Source organism: Poecilia reticulata, linkage group LG14, assembly GCF_000633615.1.
Source record: "Poecilia reticulata strain Guanapo linkage group LG14, Guppy_female_1.0+MT, whole genome shotgun sequence".
In the NCBI taxonomy this organism is placed as follows: domain Eukaryota; kingdom Metazoa; phylum Chordata; class Actinopteri; order Cyprinodontiformes; family Poeciliidae; genus Poecilia; species Poecilia reticulata.
The window spans coordinates 8,757,542-8,771,722 of NC_024344.1; the positions used below are offsets into that span (position 1 = coordinate 8,757,542).

Below are 14,181 nucleotides of genomic sequence, written 5' to 3' on the forward strand. Positions count from 1 at the left end.
CTCGGGGCAGTCACCCCCAAACTGGAGCAGTGGCTCAAACAGATCCCAGGAACAACATCAGACATCTCAGTCCAGAAATGTGCAGTTCTAGGCACAGCCAAGATACTGCGCAGAACCCTCAAGCTCCCAGGCCTCTGGTAGAGGACCCGAGCTCAGAGGATGAAACAGACCACCCGCGGAGGGTGAGAAGGGAATTTTTTTTTTTTTTATACATTTTTTACAATTTTTTTTTTCTTGTCATAGTACGCCCAAGAATTTAAAATTACTTTCACCCCTGCATAGACCCAAACTACATACATGCATGTGGAGAACATACAAACGCTCACAAAAAAAAAGCTCAGTGTCACATTTAAACTGACTGTTTCACCAAATGTGGTTCCAATTCATCCTCATCACGAACTTAAATWCAGTTCAGCCAGGTTAAAATCAATTAATTAACATTCACAGTTCCCCAGCTAAAACTTTTTTAATCTTAGTTTACAGCCCCACCACAAACTAGGCACCAATAATTTGTCATATTTAGGATGAAATAAAGTTTTTAAATATAAATGTAGGTCAGAACGTCATTCACAAGTTATCATATCAGGTGTATCACCTATCACCCAGCGTTTGTAACCTACTTTAAATCTGTTTTTGTCACGTAGCGTGGATCAACAGCTGAACTGAAATACAGGCACCAGCTGGGGAGGATCATGGTGGAATTTCGATAATGAAATAAGAGAACGTACAACAGTAGCACACGGAGAACAGGGCAGGACATGAGCGATGTTGGATGGAGGTGAGGAAATCAGGTGATTGGGAACAGCTGTGGGAGCGAGCTGAGGAAAGCGTTGGCGAAGGAACAACACTGATTTACTACGACTGAATCCAGATACATAAGAGCAGATATCAGGAATAAATGAAGGAAGGAAGCGCAACATTTCTTTTAAATATGTCGCAACACAGAGACATGAACTGAATATGAGACCAGATGAACATCAACAAAAAAAAACAACCCAGGGAAAATAATCAAATCAAACACAATGTAGAAAACCAAAGAACCAAGGGAAATAAAGTGATTTATTTTATAATTACATTTGTCTTGATAGTCTTTAACGTCATCAATACAGGTGTGTGTCATTTTAAATGTTYGCCGAACATTCCCCGAATGTTTATGACGACGCTTGGGGGAGGTTTTCCGAATGTTCAATGCGAACTGAGAAGCCAYGTGCACARAAGAGTGTGAAGGAGCGACAGACTTTTGGCTAAAGTGAATTAAAATGAAAATGATCTATAATTTTTAATGAAAACAATATTTGTGGTGTCACCAAAATAAAGTTACAGCCTGTGTTTCTGTCCCCCAGTCCACAAAAACCCAGGGTTCACAGAGGCCTCCATGACAAGACATCGACTGAAGACCACACTGTCGTTGTTCAAAAGGACACCAGCCRAAAATCTCTAAAAATTAGATGAGTCTGACAAAAGMTGGCTTAAGAAATCTTTTGTCTGCACATCTCGCAGGCATAGCCTGTCGACAGCATGTTGACAGTCAGTGCRTGCGGGTKGCATTAAYGGAAAGACATGTAAAACSAAYGGCCTTTGTTAACTTGCCCAGGTTGTTCAGAAGGTTGGAGGAGAAAYTTTGAAAGCCATTTTCTCAAAAACATCAAAATAAATGAATAAATAAATGGATTGGATAGTGCCAACGTTCAAATGGCCATGTCTTCTTCACTTCTTCTTTAGATTCTGTAAATAACTCGAAACACCCCTGAGTAAGCATCTTCCTATTAGGCTGTGACCAGTCACATATACGTATATATTTCATTATAAAAAACAGATCAGGAATATCACATGACATACAATTCATTCTTTATATCCTCGTGCTACATAAACATCATAGTGTATGGTATTTCTGGTGATTCCTCTAATTAAGCAAATTTTCTAAAATCCTTCCTTTTGATTTGCTTCTTGAAATGCAGAATACAAACCGTGTGACTGGAGGCCACTAAACTGAACTTTAACAGTCTAGTTACACAGCCCATCATAAAACAAAAGATCTTTTTACATTCGTTTAAAGAAAAATATAGGACACAATCTTGTCGCTCTGACAAGATACAGCAAGTACAGTATTTGTGCGAGTTTTAAAACCTCATTTGGTGGACATTTTATGAGTAATTATGACTGAATAGGTAATTTGATGAGCTGAGCCATTTTACTGCCTTTGGCGATGTGCAGCGGTGCATCAAATAAGTCCACATCACTCTTTACTTTTGTAATGGAGAGACATTCTTGTCAGGATTCCACCTCTTTGAGTCATCAGCTCTGAAACGCGTCTCATCAGTTCGGAACCCGATGTTCTTTTTCCGACTCTCAGCATTTTCGATCACTTCAGCACCTGTTGTACTCGTAATGAACAAAAGGCAACTGTGGCTCCGAATGTTTGCGTCAGCTGAATCGGATGTATATATTTGCTTGTACAGTACTGACTGCAATCTGTTTCATCTGTGTAGTGTAGAAATTAAGACAGATTCTGCAGGAGAAGAGCAAAAAAAAACAAAAAACAAAAAAAAAAAAAAGGAAGTAATTTTCATTGACCAATTTTCAGCATTCAGTCTTCTTTGGTACACACCTTTCAGAGAAGCTGATAAGCCACAAATAATGTAATAATTGAACTTTGGTGCGAGCCAAGAAGGTGAAATCTGGTGCCTAAAAACCTACGTCTCTGGTCAAAGTGAATTCCAGCGCGGATCGGACTGGAGGCCGCCCCAAACGTGGGAAGCGAATGATAGCACAGGGCATTCTAGGTAAATACAACCTAAACAAACGCGAGCTTCGAGAGAGAAGTAGTTTGTGATCTTATTATACCAAAGACAAATAGAGAAATCTGACACTACATCATTATTCCATGAAGAAGGAAGTGGCCCACAGCGCCACCACAGCCAAGGAGGTGAAGAGGTTCCTCAATTAGTTAGATCGTTTGAGACAGTGCAGTGTGAAAGTGAACCGCAGCAGCTGAAAATGTAACAAAAGTTAGGATTTTGGTCCCCAGTTGAACCGAGTCTACCGGACTATGAGGTGTGAAAGCAATCTGCCTTTAGCCTTGAAAGTGACAGTGATCACTCTTAAGATATTCTAGATATTTATGGGTTAGTTAGAAATAATGGGTTTGGGGATGTCGATGTAGTCTGAAGTCGATTTTGTACATTTTTCAACCCTCCGTTACCTGAATTGAAAACAACAGAAGACTATAAAACAACCTCGTTAGCATGCAGGGAACTTCTAAATTGCCTTGATGGGATTTTCGTGTATGAAAGGTCAGAATTTTAAGCAAGCTGATGATCACCTGTTGCTTACAGACACGATATTTTCTCCATGTTCCTCTATTTTTGAAAATGACACAACGAATCAGAAATAATGTCCTGTAAAGCTTAGTGCCACAGAAAATAAGGCTGCCTGCTGTAAGCTCTGCCTCATCCCCTGTACGGGTGCAACGTGACCTCTCTCAGTGTGAATGCTGCACTCTCAGTGTCACTCTGACTTCTGCTTGGAGGAGTCGGGCATCTTTCTGGAGGAGATTGTTAAACGAGGTAGAAATATGGTTGAACAGGGATTATCTGTTCCCTGCCTGCTCTGAAAAAGTCGAGCAAATTAAAAACACCACATCAGACCTCATATAATTACTTCTTCATTGACTAACTGGATGTCATAACTATTTTCAGCACCTGATATTTAATTGTGAAAGAGGATCACCAGACATGTTTAAAAGGTGAAGCCAGAACAAAGAGAAGGAGGTTGCTATTAAAACTTAATCAAAGTTGTTTGACTATTCACACCACATCCCCTCAAAGGGAACTTTTCACATTGTGCCACAAACGTTAATGTGTTTTATTCACACCCTTTTAGCTCTGCTATTATGCACTACTTTGTGTGACATAACATGAAACAACGCAGACTTGGAAAGCGGAAGGAAAATCTCCTAGGGTTTTCGTTTTCAGCCAATGTGAGTTAATACTTGGCAGAACTACAGCTGGCTGAAATTGCATCAGTCTTTTGGTGTGTGTCTCCACCAGGGTTGCATGTCTAGATATGGAAATTTCTGCATATTTCTTTTGACAAAATAACTCATTCTCAGTTAGCTTGGATTCCTTTCAGGTTTAGACCTAGGTCTTTGAGCTGCTATTTTGACACATAAATATGTTTCAATCTAAATTGATTCTTTCAAGCTTTTGCAGCATGTTTAAGGTTTCTGTCCTGTTTCCATGTGTCCTCTGGCCTCTATATAGATCCAACAAAAGTTTTGTCCCTACCACTCTCTCCTAAAAACTTCATTGATGGAGTCAGAGGCAAAATAATCCAAGCTGGGGATTTGTTAGCATCCCAGGCCATCAGAGGGGAATTAATGCAAACCACCAAGACTGAGTTAAATTTATTCAAGGTTGGGACAAACTGCTATGCACTTTACAATGTAGTCTCACTTAGACTATGTCCTMTTTGCACCCATACCAAGTGTTTGGATGCTTAAAATATTGTTTTGTTGGCAGAGAAAGCAAGGACTGTGACCAGAGAGCTGAGAACGAATGATTGAAACACTGAACACAAACATGCACAACTGTGACGTGTTTGATAAAAATGTGTCAAAACCGTCCTGTTTTGAATTTTCTGCCATTTCAGGACATTTATGGATAAGAAACATGTTGATATAAAAATTTCTGAAAGTCATCTAGTCGGTCATATTTCAGTATGCACTCTCATCGATACGCAGGTATTTTGAGTGATGTTCCTGCGACAATCTCTACAGGCATGCGCTCTTCGGCATAGCACCTGTGCACAACCTGTTGTGTCCTGCTGTGATAGACAGCCTCCCAAAATGAAAGGAGAGTCTCTGTCTTTTCCCCTTGCTGTCACAACTGCAGTCTGTAGGCGTTTTAGCCAGGCAGGTACCGGAGTGAGCCGCATGAATAGCATAGATTTTTAATTTTTTTTAATTAACCCTTGTGTTTAGAAATGGGGTCCAAACGACCCCACACACGTAAAACTTGTATCATTTGCCACAGTCCTCTACGTTTGCCTCAGTCCTGGCACGCACAAGGATTAAGTGTGACCCTAACCAAATCTTTGTTCCCGCCCCTGATCAGCTGTGCCGCACACAACTTTGAGATTCAGTAAGATCTGTTGAGGGTTTAAATAAAACCACTGGTACTCTAAGTAAAATAATATACTTTTTTATTATGGTCAGACCTGTGACCTCATGAATATGAGGACCATATGGGCTTTGATGAGGAGGCACGCTTTTGGCAACTGCCTGGTCACTGCTTTATAAGAAAAAAATACTGGTTTTAAATGATTACTTTTGGTGGTTGTTTACTGACTTTCAAACTGTTCAGACATTTCAGACCAATCTGTATGTCTTGTTTTGAATAAATCTGAAAATAAATCCAACATACTACACACATACTGTGTGACAGTGATATATGGGCAAACATTGAGTGTTTGCAAATTAATGAAGCTTGGTAGGGGGTTTACCTGGTAGAAAAAAAATATATATATATATTTTTTTTTTTACCCCAATTGTATTTTGAGTTAGACTGCTACTGTCAAAACAAAACTTTCAGTGTTGATCCTAAATCCATCTTCCCATTTTGTGACATAGCATACACTCGCTGCACCTAAATGAGAACTCTATACCTTAAACCTTAAACTGCATAGCAAATCGCTGAGTGTATTCTCCTGCTTCAGGAAGCAAAATMATCCCAAATTGTCTAACAGACAGTGAAGCTTACATTTTAGCCTGAAATTTGTTATCTGTGAAACTTTTGTTATTTTATAGCTTTAAATCGAAATGGCAGACAGTCTCCAGTTATTTGAATGCACACATTTTCTACTGGGTGAAAAAATCATTGATGTTAGCACAGCTGCAAAACAAGCACCTGCTTAATTCTCAGTTTCTCTCCATCAGCTGCACCCTGCATGTAATCAACCACCTATATCTTCCAAGCTTTCGCACAGTATTTAAGCTTCTTCATTTGTGTCATTTCCTGCTGGATTTTCCTGTTTTATGGTCMTTTGCTTKCAGTTTGCCCATTCTTGGTCCCTTCATGTGAACTCTGTCAGTTTTCTTATTTATTTTCTTCATTATAAACTCTGTTACTGCCACAGAAGTATCTACCTCTGGGGCCTCTTTAAACTAAATCATGATGAGGGTAGTCTTACCTTCTATTTGAATAGTTCAGCTGTTGGTTAATTTACCACTTTGGGGAATTTAGAGACTGTATGCACTATAATAAATAATATTGGGTTTTAGTCAGCTGGACTGACGTAATCAAGTTAACAGAATACATTACTGAAATTAATAATATATGTTACATGAACTTCAACTTAAATATTTGTTACATCAACTTCTCACTCAATTTCTTTGAGAGAGAAACTAGAAATAATAAATTGTTTAAACTTAAAAGCATCCTCAGTTAGTTGTAATTTTAGACTTTATTTGAGAAATATTTATTTTAAATGCAAAAAAAAACAAACAACAAAAAACAATACAGTGAAAATACTGTAGGCTGTTTTTGGTTTTTTATTAATTTAAATTTAAAAATGTCACACAGATTATGGTTTTCTAACTATCTGTGACAAGGTAGCATAAATAGTCACTTTATTTTAAATGGCAAACATCCAACAGGAAAATGTGACTTTTGTTTTCAAGAGACATTAAAACATGTTGTTTGGTTCTGTTCAAAATATTCTGTTGAGAAAAGATACTTAGATTACATGACAATAGTTAAATAAACAAGATATTTTGGACAAAATTTCTACTTATGAATATTTTTGTTCTTTACAAATACCTGAAGAAGAAATTGATAGACAGGATATAGGTCGTTTTTTGTTTTGTTTTGGGTGTGGTTGCATCTCGGTCCACACTCCACTCCAGTAGAGGGCGGTAATGCACATCAGTAAGTTGCTTACCAACCGCCATAAAAATAAATAAATAAATAAAATAAAAARAAGAAGAAACAAGGGCATTCTGTTTACACAGCAATGCATTCTGGGAAATAACATGCTAGGTCTAATTGTGCTATTGCGTAACTTTACGGCTTTTCAGTTTGAACCSGAGCGCTTTGGTCAGAAGAGGATCTAATGCTGGTCGGAGTCCTTCTCATTTTAGAAGACGTGAGTGAACCACTTCCATCCTTTTTTTATAACGTTGGCTTGAGGCGAAAGTAGTGACCTCTGTGATCTACCCACTTTTAAAACACTGATGGAAATGTGGCACGTGATGAACTTCAACAGGGACCTAATATACACTTGAAATAATTCAGCAAATTATAGTATGTAGTAATGTGAAAGTTTTGGATGAATAAAATCTATTAAATGCATCATCAAATTTATTRAACGTTTTTATCAGTTTTCAAAATAAGTGTTTTGCAGTCTGGCCAAAATGTTACATTTTGGTCTCCTCTGACCKCTTGCTTCCAYGCTTCCTGTGTCTAACATGACCTCTGGCAAACTGCCACTTGCCACTCTTTCWTAAAAAACACATTTGTGCAGTGCACAACTAATAGTTGCCCTGTGGACAGATTCAGGGTTACCTGAGCTGTGGATCTCTGCATTTGGTCCAGAGCCACCATGTTCTCTCTGATCGGTGCTTTCCATGTTCGGCCTGTGAGTTTAGGTGGACGACCTTGTCTTGGTAGGTTTAACATTGTGTCATTCTCTTTCCTTTTCTGGAAGATGACTTGAACCGTGCTACGTGAGATGTTCAAAGCTTGGGGAAATCTTTTTATAACCTGAGCCTGCTTTCAACTCCCTGACCGGACTGATGTGTTCCTTGGACTTCTTGATGCTGTTTGCGCCCCAGTATTCTCACTGAGGCCGTCACAGGGCGCTGCATTTGTACTGATATTGGATTACTCACAGGTGGACTCTGAATTTATTTACACACCACATGTTTCAGTTTTTTATTTGTAAAAAAAAAATAAAATAAAATAAAAAAATCATGTATAATTTTGTACTTCACAACTGTATACCAGTTTGTGTTGGTCTTTCACATAAAATTTCAATGAAATATATTTGTTTGTTGTTGTAATGTGATACTTTTGCAAGCAACTGTATGTAAGAATATTAACTGAAGCTTCATAGTCCAACTCTGAGAACTATCAGGTTACACGGGTTGTGGTCTGCTGCCCCATATTCTTATTTATTTTGTTTATGGATGGAAGATGGTGCAAAGACTCCGACGCTGCAGCTTTTAACGCTTGTTCTCTGACCGTCCTGCAGAGAAGTAACTGAAGGGGCTGCAAAGATGTATTTAATTTACGTGATTAAAGATTTTTAGCTGATGTGCTTCAACTGAATTAGGATTTAATTAAAGAGCAACTTTATGGTGGGTTGACTCCCTTGTGGGCAAACTTGCGTGTATATATGCAACCTGAATTTATTTGGGTTTTACGGCTGTAGCATTATCAAAAATATGTGCCGTGAGTGCTCTTGCCAGCTTTAAGTATTTGGCGCTTATTGAGTGTTACTGTGGGTTTTTGACTGTGCAATACCAGTTTAAAGGGCAAAAACAAATTTACATCTGCGATGACTTGAGGGTAATAAATGGGTTAAAAGTGACCACACTTACAAACATAGTCTAAATATACGTTCTATGATTAAAAACAACTAGACTCGTGGTGCAGTCAAACGACACTATAAACAAAACAAGGATAAATGACTCATCTTGGATTTTTTTTTTTTTTTTTTACAGGCTAAATGCCACGAACTGCAGTTCAACTGCCAAGCAGAGGAGAGCACATGTGAGTGAATTTAAAACTGTTCTGAACTAGCTACTGAAGACTGCTGTTTCACACACAAAGCTTTGCTGAAGTTGATGTGCTACAGTTGCGTTCTGAGACATTGTTTCATTTACCAAACATTTTAACTATGAGGAAAGAGATGATCAGATCACTTCTGATTAAAGATTTCCTTAGCAGATCACTTCTGTTAAGGAAGTGATCTGCGGGTTGGATTTATCATCTTGGTGCAGATATGTTTTATGATAATCAATGAATGTTGTGTTGACATATTTGTGGCTCTAAACTTTTTTTTTTTTTTTTTTTGCACAAGATTATAAGTTTCCCTGAGTTGTTTCAGAGCCTCAGATGCTGCTGGCCAACCCCTCAACTTTTACACTCATGTGAAAAAATGGCTGCAAACTAATGCTTAATTGTGCAACCTTAAATCTTTGACCTTGAGTCAGATAAAAAAAGCAACACAAGAAGTAGAACTTCCTGCACAACCAACAAGAATACAGTAGCAGTGTCTGGATGGCAAGTCGCCAACAAAACAATTGGCTATTCCAACAGCCATTGTATAGAAATAAAAGCAGTTTTCCAAATGTGCGGGAGCTCCACTTGGGTTGCTAGGTGAGGGGCTAGGGTTGCTAGGCAATGGAACAGTTTTTTTTTTTTTTTTTCAGAGGCAATCAAAGTATAAAAACGTGCAAAAAAGAGTAAATTTTGCATTAGAGGTCCCCTTTAAAGTGAAGACATATGTCACTTTAACCAATTAATTGGGTTGAAGACCTAACCCAGCATGCTGGGTAGAACGCAAAGCCCATCCCTGTTCTCCTGTGTCAACCCATGGACTGAGTCAATATTTGATCCAGGCCTGGGTTTGGTTGGCAAGAGCAATTACTGCAAACCTGGCTGACGTTTTCTGGCATTGAGAGCAACTCCTGCAAAAACTGGCACCATCTTTATGTAATCCAGTCCAGTAGAAACACTGTTGGACACGGGCTATTGTTTTATGTTTCCCCAGGTGACCAGCCCAGGGAATTGAATGGCCCAAAGTTAAAACAGTTTCTCTGGCTGTGCTGAGTACTACAAGCTGTTTTACTGCTCCCTGTTTCCTATAAAGGATGCCATTTTGCATCCAGAATTACTCTGCAGTTCCACCCTCTTCAGCTCTTTTGATAAAGTCAGCCAAGCCTCTATCCTGGTGCTGCAGTGAAACAATATTATTAGACGTGTCAAAGTCTGGCTGYACGTCAGGTTCAGGTAACACAGAAGATGCTGTTGCGTGTCTGAATTTGTCTTGCTTGCGCTGCCGTATGAGATTTCTGTGCTTTGGTTGGACCCGCTTCAATCGCAGTCTCATAAAACGGTAATGCTCTTAGGCTGGGATCATCTTCCCTTGAGGCCTTTGACTGGGAACATATCAAGACAACATTGCACATTTTAGGTACAGCTAGTTAGTGGACATTGGAAGATTATTTTCCAAGACAACAGGAAAGGGTAGTTCATCCATGACACCCACATTTAACAGGTAAAAAGTTGGATAATGCTTTCCATTTACATGAACACAGCAGATAGGTTTCTGAGGTGTAAATTTTAWGTGGGGAAACATACCAGCAGTGTACAAGTGACTGGGTGCCTCCTGTACCAATCAAGGCTTTGAGCCTCTGCCCATCACTCTCCTCAGTGGTCTGCACCAATGACTGTTTTTGTCATTTTAATACCTGGCCCTCTCTGGGTACTAAACACATCGCAGAGAGTTTGTCTCCTACAAATAGAGATGTTTTTTTTTCAGAGATTTTGTTTAGCTGAGGGCGAATAACATTTCTCCATTCCAGACTGATTGCTCATCTTTCCAGTTAGACTGGTGTTACCTGGAGTTAGGGTGAAATCCCTTTTTGCTGCTTCAAAAGCCCATGATTTGTTCTTCCTACAGGCTGCCACAAATGCATCTGCCAAGGAAACTGCCTCTGCTTAATCTTTTTGGGTTTCATTCCTTAATCGAAACTTGGAGTTCTGGAGACAACATTCGCAAATACTGTTCAAGAATTATGACTTCATTAATTTCTTCAACAGTCTTAGCCCAAGGCGGGATACATTTCCCATAAAGCTCTTTGAGTCTCACATAAAGCTCCTTGGGGGACTCATTTGGTTCCACATTGAGAGTGTAACCACTGACCATAGGTCTCACTGTTTTTAATATTTATGTAAAATACTGGCGTTATTATAATCAGTTTATTGATACATCCATATGTATGAGCAYTTCTGACTTTACAAGTCAAAAGTGGAATCAACTGAATTGCTCAGTCAGTGTTTGGCCATAAGGAAATGCTCAATGTCATTTGGCCTTTTCAAGCTTATTTCCTTATAGAAAGATGAGATTAAAATTGAGTCACGTGTTTTACCAGAAGATGGTGCACGCCCGCATTTTAAATTGTCCAAATCTAAGTCATCAGGATGCAGGCCTCAAGCCTGAAAATACTTTAAGCTCCAAATCTGATAAGAGTTTATACAAAACCTGCCTTTCATGCAAGTATTTTTGGACAGTCCATCAAAACATGCATCACACTTTCTGGTTGTCCACACTGACATACACCATCAGGATGCTTACCAATTATTTTAAACATGCAGCCAATCCAGAATGCCCCAGTCTGAGTCTAGTTAATTTAATTTAGTCCTGTCGACAAGATGATAAGAGAAYTCTGCTGTATTTAATCAGAGGCTGGCAACTAAAATTGAAGCTACCTCAAGTCTCTTCTTCCTTCTCTCTCTCTGCCATTGTTGACCTATTATTCCTTAAATAAGGAATGTTAACTTTTTCATTTTTAAAAAGGGATTCGTTGACCAAATTGGAACTGACCTCTCACAATGAACATGTGGAATTTATGCACAAAGGTTAGCTAACAAGAAAAGAAACGAGGAGGAGAAAGCAGACTAAGACAAACGTTAAAAGCTAGGCAACTAATTCAAGTCAGCAAAAAAAAAAGTAAATACACCACAATGTGAAAACTAAACTAGCATAACACCAATAGTGTTTGACAGTTTAACATGGAGAGTCTTGGTAGTTTCTCCAGAATCAAGTCCCCCTGCTTCCTGCAGCCTGATGGATTGTGCCACTTCCTGGTGTTGCATCATAAACAGACCTCTCCCCCAGCCACTTCTTTAAAGATCAGCAAAAAATATACGGAAAATGATCTAAACATGGTATTTACTAAATTTGTGCACCCATATTAGCAAACATCTTAAAGCAATATTACAGAAAAAGAGAAATGAAAAATAAATATGTTGTTAAACTTAGATTGAGTTGCTTGTAGTCGAGCAGGTTTGATGTCTGTAAGGCGTTACAGCTCTGATGTGAGTGATATTGTTTCTATATAATCTCTTTTTGGTCTTTTTTTATGTGGCACTACATTTGACTTATTATGCAACTCAGATTCAAAGCTAATTTCATCACAACATGAACCTAAAGTTGGCAGCTAAACTCATCTACCCCGTTTGCACAGAATAGTGTGTAATTTGCATTCAACAATCCCTTTATTGGTCAACCTATTCATTTGCTCAACCATACTGCAAATCAACAAATCACACAGCACTAGTTTGATGCATTTTAGCTTCTGGACATTTTTTAGGATGACTTGCTGACAGATTTTTGTTTAGAACGGGAAGATTAGTTTCTGGATTATCTTTATGCTGTAAAAAGCTAACGGTGACACAAATCCCAGAAGTAAAAAACTTTTTAAAATGTTATTTTTATTGGTCTTACTTGGTCTTATGGTCTTATTTGCATTCATTRCGATCAGAATGGAGAAGAAAGGGGATTTCAGTGACTTTGAACATGGGTGAGTAGTCAGTGCCAGATGGGATGGTGTGAGTAGTCAAAGACTCCAGAGGTCCTGGGATTCTCAAAAACAACCATCTCTCAAGTTCACAGAGGGTYATCTAAAATGGAGAACATTCACAGTGAGCTACGCTGAAAATGTCTTGTTGTCAGAGGAGGACTGGTTTGAGACAGATTGGTTCATGATGGAAAGTGAACAACAGCTCAAATAACCACTCGTTACAATAAAGGCAGAACACCACTTCTGAAACTGTGGCCTACTGAGCCTTAGATGGGCTGCAGCAGCAGAAGACCACACCGGATACCGCTCCTGCCATCTGAGGATGAGTAACTGAAGACACAGTTCACATAAGTTCACCATAATTGGACAATCACAGATTGGAAAAATCTTGCCTTCTTCAGTGAGTCTCCGTTTCAGCTGCAACATTCAGATAAAGACATGGACTCCTCCTGCCTGGTATCAATAACTGTGTGAGAAACACAGTCGATCCCTTTAACATCAAGCAAACATCGTGTGAATGCCGCAGCCTACTAAGATATTCCTACTGACCACATCCATCCATCCCCTATCACCCTCACCTCACCCATCTTTTCGTTATTACGCCCTAATTACCTTAAACACAACAACAACMCAGTCACCAAAACCCAACAGAGCAACTCTGGAAGTGAAGTGCAGTGAAGAAATCTACAGAAACATACAGAAAGTGAGTGATGCTATCATATCAAGTTGGACCAAAATCTGAGAAATGCTTTTGCCAGCTTGTTAAATCTCCAGTTGAAACCAAAGTTTACATAGATCAAATAAAAAGACACATACTACTTTTTTTTTTCTTCACTGTCTGAAGCTGAGCCATTCCAAACTTCTCTCCTTTTAGGTTGGTTAGAATTCCTCAAATTCATTTTATTTGCTACATGTCTCAAAAACTACAAATAATATATCAAATGTCTTAAAAATCAGTAATCCTTCTGTTTGTAAATTTCTGTCTCTTTAWGAAATGGTGGAAAGTCCAGATGATGTCATMACTTTGAAGACTTCTGATAGGCGAAGATATCAGAAAGAGAACTATGGAGATGCACAAGTCTCATTCTTCCTTGGCAACAATTTCCAGATGCTAGGATGTGCCATTTTAATCTGGTCAAATACTTAAAGTTATAGATATGATAGGAACATCCGACCACCATATTGCTCAAGAAGGAGACGGGTACGAGTAGGCGGCCTAAAAACTTGACTCAGATCCACCAGTTCTGTCAGGAGGAAAGGGCCAGAACTCCAGCTAACTATCATCAGAAGCTTGTGGAAGGAAATCACAAGCCATTGACTAAAGTCAAAGGTTCAAAGTCACAGCACAATAAGGTTGAGATATAAAAGCAACTGCTTATATATCTCAAAGCAGTTGAGATAACAGGAGGGTTGCTGGTGCCTATCTCCAGCTAATGTTCCGGGCGAGAGGCGGGGTCACCCTGGACAGGTCGCCAGTCTGTCGCAGGGCAACACAGAGGCACCATGCACACACACATTCACACCTAGGGACAATTTGGAGAGGCCAATTAACCTGACAGTCATGTTTTTGGACTGTGGGAGGAAACCGGAGT

General features: G+C 39.1%; 1 protein-coding gene across 1 annotated transcript in view; it reads left to right on the forward strand.

Moving 5' to 3' along the window:
- The first annotated feature begins 7,028 nt into the window (after positions 1-7,028).
- LOC103475709 (androgen receptor) overlaps positions 7,029-14,181 on the forward strand; it is a 75,833-nt gene continuing 68,680 nt past the window's right edge. The window contains exons 1-2 of the mRNA XM_008427516.2: positions 7,029-7,143; positions 8,723-8,771. Coding sequence (XP_008425738.1) covers positions 8,728-8,771 — 44 coding nt within the window. The 5' untranslated portion in view covers positions 7,029-7,143; positions 8,723-8,727. The remainder of the gene's footprint in view (positions 7,144-8,722; positions 8,772-14,181) is intronic.